General features: G+C 36.0%; 1 protein-coding gene across 1 annotated transcript; it reads left to right on the top strand.

Annotated features, from left to right (window-relative positions):
• The first annotated feature begins 215 nt into the window (after positions 1–215).
• LOC134674216 (uncharacterized) lies at positions 216–5,472 on the top strand. The gene is made up of 5 exons (XM_063532278.1): positions 216–874; positions 1,318–1,380; positions 1,466–1,528; positions 2,810–2,906; positions 3,022–5,472. The coding sequence occupies exons 1-5, from the start codon at positions 795–797 to the stop codon at positions 3,193–3,195; spliced, it is 477 nt and encodes a 158-aa protein (XP_063388348.1). The 5' UTR covers positions 216–794; the 3' UTR covers positions 3,196–5,472.
• The last annotated feature ends 9,664 nt before the right edge of the window (positions 5,473–15,136 follow it).

Genomic DNA, 15,136 nt, shown 5'->3' with positions numbered 1-15,136 from the left:
ATATTTCCATCGATAATTCCTTTAAATACATACAATTATCTGTTGGAACTTGAATCCCTGATTCTATAAATGTAATTATCCATATTTATTATGTAACAATAATGAGAGTCGAACTCATTATATATAATTACAGAATGTCACCTTTAAATACTCGTAATATAGTTTGGCAGGCTATAGATAGCATTATTAACTCTTGGCCTAATGTTAGGTACTTAAGGCCGTTCCCTGAGCCAGAAATGTAAAAATACCCCAATTGTTATCCTATTTTTCTAAGAAACGTTGATATTTGTAGACGTGGGAAAAATATATATAATTCTTGATTATATTATCTTTCATAACACAGCTTTCGATACACGATTCATAACACTTCGCTCGATACAATTTATTCCCAAAGTAACCTCCAATTCGAATTTATACTCCAACTTTACTTGTTTCTTTACTATGTGACACTATGAAACAAAAAAAGGAGAAAAATCAATCATAACTATAACAATAATTTGACAGCTTTAGAAAAACGATAATTAGAGGCAATATTTTTAAAATAAATAAACATCAACTAATTCTATCGTAACAAAATATTGACTTCGGCCTGCATGCTCTATCTCCGTCCGTCTTTCGAAATGAGACAGTGATGGCTGAGCGCTCGTGCCAGACGGACCTGTACTACGTGTCCCCAAAACAAATATAAGATTTAGTTATAAAAACTGTTCTGTGTTGTGTGTCCTAGCACCTAGCTAGCTAGCTAGTTGTGGCTAGTGTGTGTTGTGTGTATACCGTGTGCACCAAAACCTATAATGGGTAACAAGCAACTCATTAAAAAGAAGACATCTCGAAAAAGACAACTCAGAAGATTCCAACAAACAATGGAACAAACGTAAGTAAAAATGTATATTTATTACACAGTGAAATAAGTAATTATTACTTAATTTAATATATACTTGATCGTACTAATTAGTAATCCATATAACTTAAAACATTCTAAAATTTAATAATCGCTCCATCTACCGGTTAAACACTGTCATCAAGTCATCATCCAAATAGCTTAAAAGGATATTGCGATTCGCGACGTTTACACCACGCGGCACTAGCGCCACGGCAAAGCAGAAAACATTGCCGTCTATGTGTGCGTGTCCGTGAGTCGTAGTTACGCGGTTGCGGTGTAGTGGGCCTTCCTATAAATACGAGCACACAGTAATACATGTAACGCACACAATTACACGCATAAAGCGTTCTAGCAATCCATCCACCTATCGAGGGTTTGAACCTCAGCTCGTGATTTGTCATGCGTCTAAACTTTTTGCTTTTTTGTCTTTCTAGGAAAAGAAGAAAATTGGATAATTTCACAGCCGAAGATGATACTATATCTTTAGACTACATCGAGTGAGTATAATTATTTGACTTGTGCTTTTTAGCCCTACCTACGTAACACAATTCACTATATACTACAATTTATCTTTATTTACAGACTGCAAAATATGGAAATGGAATCTCCGATTTCATCAAAGTTGAAAGTCAGTCAAAATAACGAGTAAGTTCTAATTCTAATTGTGGCATTATCTATGAATTCTAATTGTGGCATTATCTATGAAAAGGGACCTTATTGTCTATGGCGCTTACGACGCACTGCGTCGCGCGGCGTGGTATTTATATCAGAGCATCGTTAATAATGGCGGAAGCGCCATCGACAATAAGGTCCCTTTTCATAGATAACGTCACATATGTAGGTACCTGTGTCGCGCGTAACTTCGTGCGTTGCGATAAATACCTACCTACTCACAGCGGCGGCGTACGAAAAGACCTTAGTTGGATACCTACTGTTTTCCTATCAGTGCAGATGCTTATATCTTTTTATGCTTTGAATTGATAGTCTCAATTATTTGGACATATTTTGTACTTATTTTCCTAGATGGCTATTAGTACTACCTACTTAGCAAATGTTCGCCGAAAACTAAATAAAATGTCGCCAATCAATAATATCGTACGAGATACATTGCCCTCATCAGTTATTTGATATTCTCCAAGAGGTACTTAATTTAAAAAAAATCGGCCAAGTGCAAGTTGGACTCGCACACGCAGGGTTCCGTACCATTACGCAAAGAACGGCAAAAATCACGTTTGTTGTATAACTATTTATTTTATTCTGTTTTTAGTATTTGTTGTTATAGCGGCGATTGAAATTCAATCATCTGTGAAAATTTCAACTGTCTAGCTACCACGGTTCATGAGATACAGCCTGATGACAGACGGACGGACGGACAGCGAAGTCTTAGTAATAGGGTCCCGTTTTTACCCTTTGGGTACGGAACCCTAAAAATGTACACTGATAAAATGTAATAGGGTTGCATGAGTAAGTCCCGGAAATTAAAATCCCGGGATTTACCGATTGTCCGTACTTTCGTTATTCTTTTACGTTTTTTTTTAATGAACTGATAGTTATTTTATATTATACTACCCTACACAATAGTAAATGATTTACTTTTCTTGAGCGTGTTGACCGATTTTTTATTGCGCGAGAGACACCTCCAAAGTGGTAAAATGTGTCCCCCCCCCTTAACTTTTAAAATAAGAGAATGATAAAACAAAAAAAAAAATATGATGTACATTACCAATATTACCATGCAAACTTCCACCGAAAATTATAGTTGCGTATTACCTATTCTCACATGTATCGTACAACGTTTTACAGTACATATAGCCCTTTAAATATTTGACATACATACGTAATGTGTGTGTGCATTATCGCACTAGTGCGGTAAAGTCCATATGTGCTGTAAAACATCACACATTTATTTAATTTTGGTTTTGACAGTGAGGCGACCAGCTCAAACATTTTGAACCCACGCATTGCACAGGTGGATGACACTTATCGGGTTCCTAGTCTATTAGAGGAAGAAGATACCCATGAGGTAGGTGATTATGATATATGTATACATTTTTCACCTTATTATAAATCTTTGACGTCGACTGTACATGATGTGACAAATTGTAAATGCTAACACTTACAATATATTTTATTTTCAGTTACAAATATCGTTCGATTTGGAAGAAGAGCTTCCTGACAAAACCGTCGGTCGAAGAATTGTTGCAATTAGTAATTTTTTTACAAAATTACAATCGATTTGCAATCATGGACCCTTAGGATGCGGTATTCAAGAAATGCAGTTGGTTGGAGAAGTAAAACATGGGCATAATTGAACTTGGCTCTCATTTCACATTTATGTTTTTGTTGGGAAATCATTACTTTTGTACAAAAAGTAAGAAATTACTAGTGTTAATCATAAAAGCAGTTGTGCTGAAAACGAGACCCTCGCTAACGCGCGGTCAACTGTCAAAAAATTTCAGTTTTCAATATTTTCTTTTTTTATACGCCTTTTAGTCTACCTTCATGCCAAATATCAAGTTTCTAGGTTATCTAAAAGTGGGTTAGGTTTTTGGTAAGTCTTAGGTACTTAATTAATCGAATAATTATGAATATATGATTTTTTACATCAAATTATCAATAATTTTCAGTTTTCAGATTTTTTCCTCTATACGAGTATACTCCTAATGGTCTACCTGCCAAATATCAAGAAGGTTAGGTTTTTGATCCATAAGTCTAAATTAATAGGGATGATGACACATGTTGAATTTTACAACAAAATCTAGTAAAATACATAGCAAATGAGCAATTTATCACAATATTGTGGATATTAAAAAAATATATGGAAATAATACAAAAGTACAACGCCTGAAAGTTTCAACATTAAAGTTCTTTTCAACTTCCAAAAACTACAAAAATAAGGATACCATTCGATTCCTCACATTTTATCCAATAAAAAATTGTATGGAAACTATATACATAAACGCAATATTTCACAGACAAAATCGCAATTTTCTTGTTTTGTTCATACTTCAAGATGGACTCTCTGTGACCTTGACGTTTTGTTCGGGGCGTTTCGCGAGTGAAGTACGACTGTCGGACTTTGACTATCATTTCTAACTTTTGTATTCCTTTAATGCAATGGATACCATATAGACTTTTGATCCTAAAGACATACCTGATCGATTGATACCATAAATGAAAATTAGTCATCTAGCCTATTATCGATATATGTGTTTTTCTTCATCAAATTATCAATAATTTTCAGTTTTTAGATTGTTCCCTTTATAAACTCCTAATAGTCTACCTTGGTGTCAAATTTCAAGTTTCTAGGTCAGCTGGAAGTGGGTTAGGTTTTTGATCTATTAGTCAGTCAGTCACAAAAATGCCGGTTTTTAAACGTTAATTTATGAATAAATGTGCAAAATTGCATGTGAGTAGGTAAAATTGATTTCAAGTTGTGAAGTGGTTTGTTTAACCCTCGTGCCTTGAAACCCTTGCAAAGCTCAAGATTCCATTTTCGGTATTGAGAAGGACCAATATCGAAATATCCGGATCCCGGGATTTATTATTCGTTGATAGGTTGAAACTTGGTTAGGGCATGCAATATCGGATCATTCTCAATCCCGGGATTGATTTCCGATATTGCATGTCAATCCCGGGATTTCAATATTAATACCGGTATTTTGATATTAATTCGGATTTTTGCGATATACGAGAAAAAAAGCTAATATATTTGACAATAGAGTAGATCCGAGTACCTATTTGATATAATTTCAATTTGAGACCTCTACACGTTCCTGAGAAAAAAGTTCCTCTTGAGTGATTCGACGAACCTATGGAACTCTGTAAAATGAATAAATTTGATTTACAGTCATATGGTGCTATTTTACAGCACTAGTGCGATAATTAGCAATTACGTGACTATGTCGAAAATTCAAGGGGCCATATGTATGTAGGTACTGTAAAACGTTGTACGATACATATGCGAATAGGTAATTCGCAACTCGTGTCGATTCAAAACGCCACTCGTTTCGAATTTCCTATTTGCCGCACTTGTAAACGTAATGTAGGTAAGGTTTACTCGGGTAATTCCGAATGTCGAAAACTGTCGGATAGTTCCGAAAAGAGACTTTTATTATGATGGAATTAAGGGTGATTTTCATCTGAATTTCGGAATTATCCGACATTCGGTATTACCCGAATACACCTTACTATTACAATATGGTGCTGCTTTACCGCATTAGTGCGATAATTAGCACATTACGTAACTATGTCGAAAATTTAAAGGGCCATATTATGTACTGTAAAACGTTGTACGATACATGTGCGAATTACCTATTTTTCGCACTTGTATCGGTATGCCCTAACTTTTTAGGGTTCCGTACCCAAAGGGTAAAACGGGACCCTATTACTAAGACTTCGCTGTCCGTCCGTCCGTCCGTCTGTCACCAGGCTGTATCTCACGAACCGTGATAGCTAGACAGTTGAAATTTTCACAGATGATGTATTTCTGTTGCCGCTATAACAACAAATACTAAAAACAGAATAAAATAAAGATTTAAATGGGGCTCCCATACAACAAACGTGATTTTTGACCAAAGTTAAGCAATGTCGGGAGTGGTCAGTACTTGGATGGGTGACCGTTTTTTTGCTTTTTTTTTTGTTTTTTTTTTTTGCATTATGGTACGGAACCCTTCGTGCGCGAGTCCGACTCGCACCTGCCCGGTTTTTTTTAATAAATATCGATGATATACCTGCACAGTATACCTAATAAATAATGATATTATAGAAAACTTGCAGTCATTAATTTGTTTAAATATAAACTGTATTTACCCTTATAATTAAATATTATTGAAATAAGAGTTGACTTCATTAAAATTTACACTATGTTTCATTTATTTTTCCATTTTAACTTTTAACGCCATCTATGAGATGCAGCATGCTTTTTCAGTATTAAGTAATACGTTTTACAAATCAGTGTCCTGTTAGTTCATTTCAAGTCGCTACTTCTTGCGTGGCGCTGTTGTATCGTCATTGTATCTAGGGGCGGGACGGGTGGCGTGAGGGGAGCCTCGATTGTAGATTTCATTTGGGTACGGGAACGGCCTTAACTGGATTATACTGCCCAACCGGAACCACTGATTCTAGATCTGATTTTATACAGAATTAAATATAATTTACTTTACAAAGTTAGATAACACTTGGCGATATTTCATAGCAAGAGCAAATCTAATGGTCGCGCCGTCCTCTTTGGTGTCTGGAATCTAAGTGTCCCTTCTCCTCTTCCGTTCTTAGGGAAAAACCCTTACAATATCATCTTATCTCTAATTAAGCTAGGGTCGACTTTATTAACAGTGAATAAAATACATTCTCGCTACAAGTGTCTGCACACCCCGTTTGTCGCGACGTCCCGTCACCGAAGTTGCTCGCTCAGGAGTGTTTTGTTGTCTTCCTCCCACACATGGAGCCATCGGCTGGTGTTGCTCTGTCTCGCTCGCTCACACAGGGATGCCAAAATGCCCGCCGCCAGCGACGCGCGCGCAATTTGCGTTGCACATGTCCAATTGTCCACTGAAACATTCGAATTGACCAAAGTAGATACCGCTGCGTATCGTATTGTAGACCTTAGGGTCATGTGTTGAGGTTCTAGATTAGTTTACCGTTGTGTACAGTGACGGCCCTTTATCTCTCCCAGTGAAAGCTAGTATAAACGTTGTATTGCGTAATTTTTTTGTGTAGTTTCTTCGAAACTATAAATTACCCTTGCACTTGTTTCTATGGTTTCGCTTGAACTTATTGTTATTTATTTTAGCCTGCTGTTTTTGTCCGTCTAACTATTTTAAATTTATTGCTTCCTCATGATGGGGTGACGCTACTAAATTATTAACACTTACTGTGTATCTGATACCAATATACCACCTCACACCCCTCTCTGGGTAGATGACCAAAACTACATCGTTCCCTTTTGGTCTTCTACACAAACCATGTAGAACAACAGAGGATATTGGTAACCTATCTCTCCCTTCAAATAACTGTCTCGATATAAAAAAACTAACCCCAGTCCACTCGTACTTAAGTGAGCATTGTCTTTCTTTAACAACGGTCTATTATGGGATTTGTAGTGGGCAGTAAACAAATTTGTAAACTCTAGTGCCGGCGCCTACCTTTTGTGTGGCTACCTGACTATGCAGAGGTCAATCGTTGCTTGCATTTAATACTTATTTTAAATATGTAACTAATAATTTCGTAAGTACTCTTGAAGTCGCTACCTGTCTACGTAAGTCGTTACGTATGTTTGAACGTTGTTTCTATGTGATAATGAAATTTAATTACAGCTGTATGTTCAACACTAGTGCGTTTATATAATTATAAATTAATTAAGAAACATTGCCGAGCCCGAAAGTTACAGTTTATAACAATGAGATCCCTTCGCTCATTCGTCATCAAATAATCGTAATATTCACTCTTCACCTCTCAAGATTCTAAATTGTATTCGTCCATTCCTTTCAAAATCACGCAATACTCTGGCCAGAGATTTTTCATACAAGTTCACACATATTACAATTAGTTTGCTGATTATAATATAATTCCCATTTATTTCTGTTATTAACTATTTACCCATCATGTTTACATTTACTGATACTAACGCCTGTATTTTTTTCAAGAGATCTCGCCCCATAAAACTGCATTCAAAACAACCTTTTCCGTGTCTATGTTGTCCAAATTATGGTAAGATTGCAAATGATAAGATGTATAATATCTTGTGGTATAATAAAATTTACTTTCCTTCATTTATTAGATTACTTTCATGATATCAAAACCCCTTTGTTAAATGCTTTCTTTGGAGTCTTTAATTATTGTAATAATAGAGTTGTCTATAAATGATGTAATATGGCTGTAAAATTTTAGTAAGTAACTTGATTTTTTTTTTCAAAAAGAAATAATAGTTCGAACAGACAATGGCCTGGCCACACGTTACAGAGTCATTTCCTCATGGAGCGGGACATGAACTGCTATAAATATCGTTCGTCTAGTACGAGAGTGTTTAATTCCCTGGGTCTGTTGCGTCCAACAGAGGAGGGGCGCAAGAACAGTCGCTCCTAAGCGTAAATGACGATAGGTTTGATTGACTAGACCGGGTCCGTCATCCATAACGCCAAAACTTCTAGAATTGATCCCGTTTGCACCACCCACGTAGGGCCTGGCTCCAGTAGTATGTGTGATTGCTACGTAGCCTTTTCATATGGAGGGTCAGCAAGTGCACAAGTGCACTATGTTGGTTAGTGATAGTATTTGATGTTAAACGGTACCAGTTTGTTTTTTTTGTTTTTTTTTATTTTATTTTTTTATGGCCAGTGCTGACCCTCAGCGCTTCAATTTGTGTGGGCACAGGTTATCCTACGCAAGCCGTATAACCGTGGTCTGTACTGGTAATTAATCAAATCCCTATTCCCGCGGTTACAATAGTAACGGCTTTAACCCCCGTAGTTTAATAGCGGCAACCTTCAATCAAAATAGGTAATCAAAATAGGTAATCAAAATAGGTAATCAAAATAGGTAATCAAAATAGGTAATCAAAATAGGTAATCAAAATAGGTAATCAAAATGAACCCAAGAGGCATACTAGAGGCCGTCCACAGTCAGGCCGAATGGCGTCGTCGTGTATTGCCTCTAATAGCGTCAAAACTACCAGTACACATCAAAGCTTTTCTACCTGAGATCAAATCTAGTTGTTTATTAAAGCCAGGCATATAATGTCAAATGTAAATTTTCTAATATTGTCTGTTCAACCTCGCTAATGACAGCTCTACTTGATTCCCAAACCCCCCCGACGTAAAGCAATTGAAATTAGTGTCATCTGTAAAATTCCTACCATGGACTATTAAAACGGGCAATCATAATTGATTAGTTATTTTTCAACAATTAATATTCATGTTCAATAGCAAATATTTATATAAACGCATTTTATGTGGGACAACATCAATTGAAATAAATAATTAGGTACTTCGTGTACTTCTGATTATAAAAAATATGTATTACAAGAGGTGCGTATAAACCTAAAATTTTAAACGCTAAATCTATCTGTGACATACATACATACTACATGATCTTTTAAATGAATTATACATCGCGTTCGTCGTAAATTCACAAGCGAAAACTACTCAGTTTTGCACTATTATCCGGTTTCCGTTAAGTTTCTCAACTCTAAGAAATGCATCACCATTGGGCCCGATTCGGATTTTGAAATAGACATCTGTTAGACATCAACAAGATACGATAACGATATGCTTTTAGATATAACCTTTCAAATTTGACATTTGCACGATTCTGGGGATACTCTTGAACGATTTCCACCGGATATGACTTACAGATCCAATTCACATCTAATAGATATCTTAATCTATCTAACGTAAAAGTGACATTGGTTGCCTGAATTGCGTTGCAAAAGAGAACTAGTTGATATCTAAACTATAACGTATCTAGGATGGATCTAGTACGTGTCGTCTCTTGTGAATATCTTGAAGTTAGAATACGGCAGATTAACTCTACTAGAGCTCTACATAATTTACATAAACTCGTAAATCTTATTACAACCGAATTGACCTTCTTATCATAACGGTAAAATCCTTCGCTACAGAAGCTCGCACATTAATTAACATTATAATTATTACATGAGTTACTATTTATTCGGCGGCATTAAAACTCGATCTAAGTATCTCACTCTCCGCTTTAAATAAAATACCACGCCTGTCACATCTCGCCATCAATAACTCTATTATATTACGTCCTATGGTCGACATTCCTACAACGGCATTCGTACTATGCTATCTAATCTTGAACTGCCCAGGCAAACCTTCTGGTCCTATTGTTGTCCGTTGTTTGGTACCTGCTTCGCGCCTATTTGCAACGCTCAAGGCGAATTACAACCCATAGTCTAAACTAATCAAATAAAACTTGTACTACAAAAGACTATTTAGCTCTCAATTTAGCACAAAATACCTACGTCACTGTACACAAAGACACATAAAATAAAATTCAATTACATATAAGTAGGTATACTGTCTTGGATATTTTCAATTGTCAAACCTTATAAACTCAGACTAATAATGATTTCCAACTGAAGTGTATTAGCACCCTAGATAACCTAATACCCCTCTCAGACCGTTCTCAAATATGTAAATATGTTATAGTGATCGTCATATTAATTTAATAAATTTAATGTTTCCTACGTTGTGTTTGATTTTTTTATTTTTTTGTAAATTTGAGTAACAGATCAAGTCCTTCTAGTTGTGTCTATTTGTTTTATAGTATCTTGACACAAAGTCTAGAATCCTGCGTCATGCGGCACCACGTGAGATGGTATTTGGGGTTGATTAAATGTACCATTCCAAATCGTTGGATCATAGAGAGAGCAACTACATAGATGCAATTACTGTCATATAGACCTGTAAGGGACCTGTAAGAGAGACATGTAAGGGGGAGGCCTATGTTCAGCAGTGGACGTCTTATGGCTGAGATGATGATGATGATGAAACGGTCTGAACTACTTTGGGGTGTTTGTAAGGAAAATGCGCATGGCGATTTATATACTTGAATTTATTATCGCAAATTAGTATGGTATAGTGCGTTCCTATGAAAAGTTATGTAAGGCATTAGGTGCCTAGAAGTTAATTATTTGTGTTTGGATCTAAACTCAATAAGTAATATTTACACTGTGGTAATACAAATGTGAAGTGCAACCTATACCTTTTATTGCTCGAACAATTACCAGAATTTGATGAAGTCTTTAAACAATGACAATAAATAACGCACATACCATCCTGGGAACAATATGTATGTAAACTCGTCGAACCAGGAAAACCCAGGAAAACCTTGGCTCGACCCTTAATAATCAAAATTGTAATGTCTAGATACATTGGTGCTTACAAGTTTCAGTTGTCTAACAATAACAATTAACAATCTACTCGTAATTTCCGAGACAGTATACACAGCATAATTGCGGATGACGGCTTAACATACACATGTTAAAATTAGTCTGTAACACTCAACTGCATAATACAATATCAGTACATATTTCCATTGACAATTAATTTACATCAAATTATCTGCGGGAACTTGAATCCCTGATTCTATAGATGTATATGTATTAACAATAATGAGAGTCGAACTCATTGTATATAATTATAGAATGTCACCTTCTAATTCTTGCAATATAGCTAACAGATATCGGGGTAATGTGACATTATTAACCCTTGACTACATGTTAAGATTAGTCTGTAATACTCAATTGTATAATACAATATCAGTACATATTTCCATCGATAATTCCTTTAAATACATACAATTATCTGTTGGAACTTGAATCCCTGATTCTATAAATGTAATTATCCATATTTATTATGTAACAATAATGAGAGTCGAACTCATTATATATAATTACAGAATGTCACCTTTAAATACTCGTAATATAGTTTGGCAGGCTATAGATAGCATTATTAACTCTTGGCCTAATGTTAGGTACTTAACTGGATTATACTGCCCAACCGGAACCACTGATTCTAGATCTGATTTTATACAGAATTAAATATAATTTACTTTACAAAGTTAGATAACACTTGGCGATATTTCATAGCAAGAGCAAATCTAATGGTCGCGCCGTCCTCTTTGGTGTCTGGAACCTAAGTGTCCCTTCTCCTCTTCCGTTCTTAGGGAAAAACCCTTACAATATCATCTTATCTCTAATTAAGCTAGGGTCGACTTTATTAACAGTGAATAAAATACATTCTCGCTACAAGTGTCTGCACACCCCGTTTGTCGCGACGTCCCGTCACCGAAGTTGCTCGCTCAGGAGTGTTTTGTTGTCTTCCTCCCACACATGGAGCCATCGGCTGGTGTTGCTCTGTCTCGCTCGCTCACACAGGGATGCCAAAATGCCCGCCGCCAGCGACGCGCGCGCAATTTGCGTTGCACATGTCCAATTGTCCACTGAAACATTCGAATTGACCAAAGTAGATACCGCTGCGTATCGTATTGTAGACCTTAGGGTCATGTGTTGAGGTTCTAGATTAGTTTACCGTTGTGTACAGTGACGGCCCTTTATCTCTCCCAGTGAAAGCTAGTATAAACGTTGTATTGCGTAATTTTTTTGTGTAGTTTCTTCGAAACTATAAATTACCCTTGCACTTGTTTCTATGGTTTCGCTTGAACTTATTGTTATTTATTTTAGCCTGCTGTTTTTGTCCGTCTAACTATTTTAAATTTATTGCTTCCTCATGATGGGGTGACGCTACTAAATTATTAACACTTACTGTGTATCTGATACCAATATACCACCTCAATAGCCACAATCACCCGCCTAGAAATGCATGTAACATCATCATCATAAACGTCATTATTTCATAGAAATTTGACGTTTAAAATAACACTACACAGTCTGTGCTATCAGAAACGCAGCAAAGTTAGCTTGGCCTGACTAAAACGTTCAAATCAATCCCGAAATCTGATTTTTATGGCACCTCTTTCTTTTTTATTTTCTAGTCATTCACGTGCGGAACAGCAGAGGCAAAGATTGGTTAGTTTTATAAGGGCTTCACTTTCTACTGCCGCAAAGTTTCTACCCAGGGGACCAGGTACTGGTACTGCACTCGAGGAACCTCATGCAATATCAGGGTCAACGAATCCAAGGATGGCACCATTTTAAGGCAAAAGTTGGATCATAACACCCGCCTCCGCGATTCGTCATTCGGGATGGTCTTTATCTAAAGATCTGATGTATTTATATACTTACCCCCTTATTCATAAAACTTTACGGGCCTGATTTGGTTAAATTATGTTTTATCCCTTTCTTTCAAATACATAAGTCAAAATGACAGATAAAGACAAACGATTATTAGCTTATTGAGGTTTGTAGTGCGTTTTTGAATAAGGGGGTTATTAATATTTATTTTTATTTTATTATGTGAATAATGACTGCATATTTTTACTAAACATACTCAATTGCAGTTTTGCAAACAACACATATGTATATACCTCTCATAATTTACTCAAAAGTTTTACCGCTACGTGCCCGACTTGGAACCTTATGCTTTTGCGATGTTCTTTCTAATCCTATAAAAATAATAAAGTATAATGATGACAAGTCAATACAATCTATTAAACGCAAATTCTTTGACATCCACTTGTGTTGTCCTTAAAGCCCAATTTCCTTAATAAAATGAGCGACGGCGACGTTCGTCGCCGCAATACTGCCACCTTCATTCCTTCACTCATTTTATCGAGGAAATTGACAAATACAGCGGCGGCACTAAGGACGCCGCAACAGTATTGCGTTATACGAATTCACATTTTGTAATATTTAGCAATTCTTTACAGCGTACATTCGACCTGAATCGTGGCATATCCATGTGCCTGTGCGATTACCAAAACGGAACGGCATCGGCAAAACAATCAGAAAAAGATGTCGGCAATGTTACAAGGATTCGAAGAAACGTGTTGAAGTTATGTACGGATGCGGTGACTGTGTCGGTTTTCCGGGATTGTGCTTAGATTGTTTTGCTGTCTATCATAATTATTATTAGTTTTGTAGGAAATAGAGTAAAATATCGCAACAAAATCTTTACACTACTGTTGTTCTGTTTTATTATATTGGCTAAGACATGGTAATCATTTTATTTACTGACCGGGAAGATTTATAACTAGCGAATGAATAAATTCGCGACGACATACATATTTTGGCACTGGAATTAAGTGAGTTTCAACATAGGTAAAAATTCTTCTTTTGATTACGAGAAAAATTCTTACCTGTGTTGTTGAGGGTCACTTGATGGTAATTTTAATTTAAAATATAACATAATGAAAATGATACGCATATTATACAGTGAAGCTATAAATATAGTAGATGGAGTTACTTTATTTGTTAATAATCTGATGAAGAGGCATAATAAAATAATATTAATAAGAATATTACAGATTTTTTAATTATTTATTTTACCTGTGTTAAGTCTAATCGTATGATTATAATAAGTGCGATTGCTGGATGTCATAGTACCTAACCTTTTACTTTCTTTAAACAGGAAGCGAGTCAGACTCGGATAGCATTATAGACAGCAAAAAGAGCACAGGTAAAAGCTTGAAATCTAAGCACGTTTTCAACAACAAGAAAGGAGGTAATATTGGCACACCAGATGAAATAAGATTGAATCAGAAAGGTCATTTTCTGCAATATACCACGTACAAGAGGTGCAGATTTTGCAGTACTCGTCGGAATGTAAAGCGTTCTAAGTATGAGTGCAAAATATGCAAAGTGACATTATGTGTAGCTCCCTGCATGGAACTATATCATCAAAAGAAGATCGGTGATTAAGTCATAACTGTCAAAAGTCACTTAGAAATAGATCTTAGAAATACGGCGCGATTCGGGAAATTAATTAGACATTCACTAGATATGAAATAGTAACGATATGTGACGTTCCACGGCAAAGGGTACCCTATGGCCGTTAGCGCTTACGCTATTATTAATGCCGCTCCAATATTATTGCGGCCATAAGGTACCTTTTGCCGTGGAACGTCACATATCGTTACTATTTCATATCTAGTGAATGTCTAATTCATTTCCCGAATCGCGCCGATAGTCATCTCGGTTATGTATATATTTAGTAGTTTCCTGCAACAAAAACTTATACTGTTATTCAAATTGATGTTCTTTTCTTATTTTTTTGATGTACCTGTATCAGGTCAGAACCGCGTGAAAGAACACACTAATAAATTAATTGTATAATTAAAGGGAACGATGTTTTTTTATTGAATTACTTTGACGCCCATGGGTTAGAAAGTACATATGAGTCGCTTAACTTCAAACTCGGGTAAATCCATCTATCAGATTGAGTGATTTTGGTACTAAGAAAAGGTGATAAGGTAGATATTTGCTCAGACGGTCGAATTGATTTACCCGAGTTTGAGGTTAAGGGACACATATTTAGGTAAGACATTCCTATCCCTATTGATTAAGACATAAGCATACGAGTAAGTACATAATTGCTGCTAGGAAATATAAAGTGGTTTTCTAATTGGTAGGTATCTTTGTTTATAACGCTTCTCCGAGACTAAGGCTTCTCGCTTTATGGAAAATTATGAAAGGAGTCACAACTAGAGAAGTTATACTAATCAGTTTTAAAATATGATAATATTGATAATATTTAGTACGCTTCATGATTCCGTAATACTCATACACTTCTCACTCTTGGCATAAGGAAAGCTCTTCAGAAACAGAATGTC

The sequence above is a fragment of the Cydia fagiglandana genome, chromosome 2, assembly GCF_963556715.1.
Source record: "Cydia fagiglandana chromosome 2, ilCydFagi1.1, whole genome shotgun sequence".
NCBI lineage: Eukaryota > Metazoa > Arthropoda > Insecta > Lepidoptera > Tortricidae > Cydia > Cydia fagiglandana.
The sequence above is the reverse complement of the archived record's forward strand: the minus strand, read 5'-3'. Positions and strand labels throughout refer to the sequence as shown.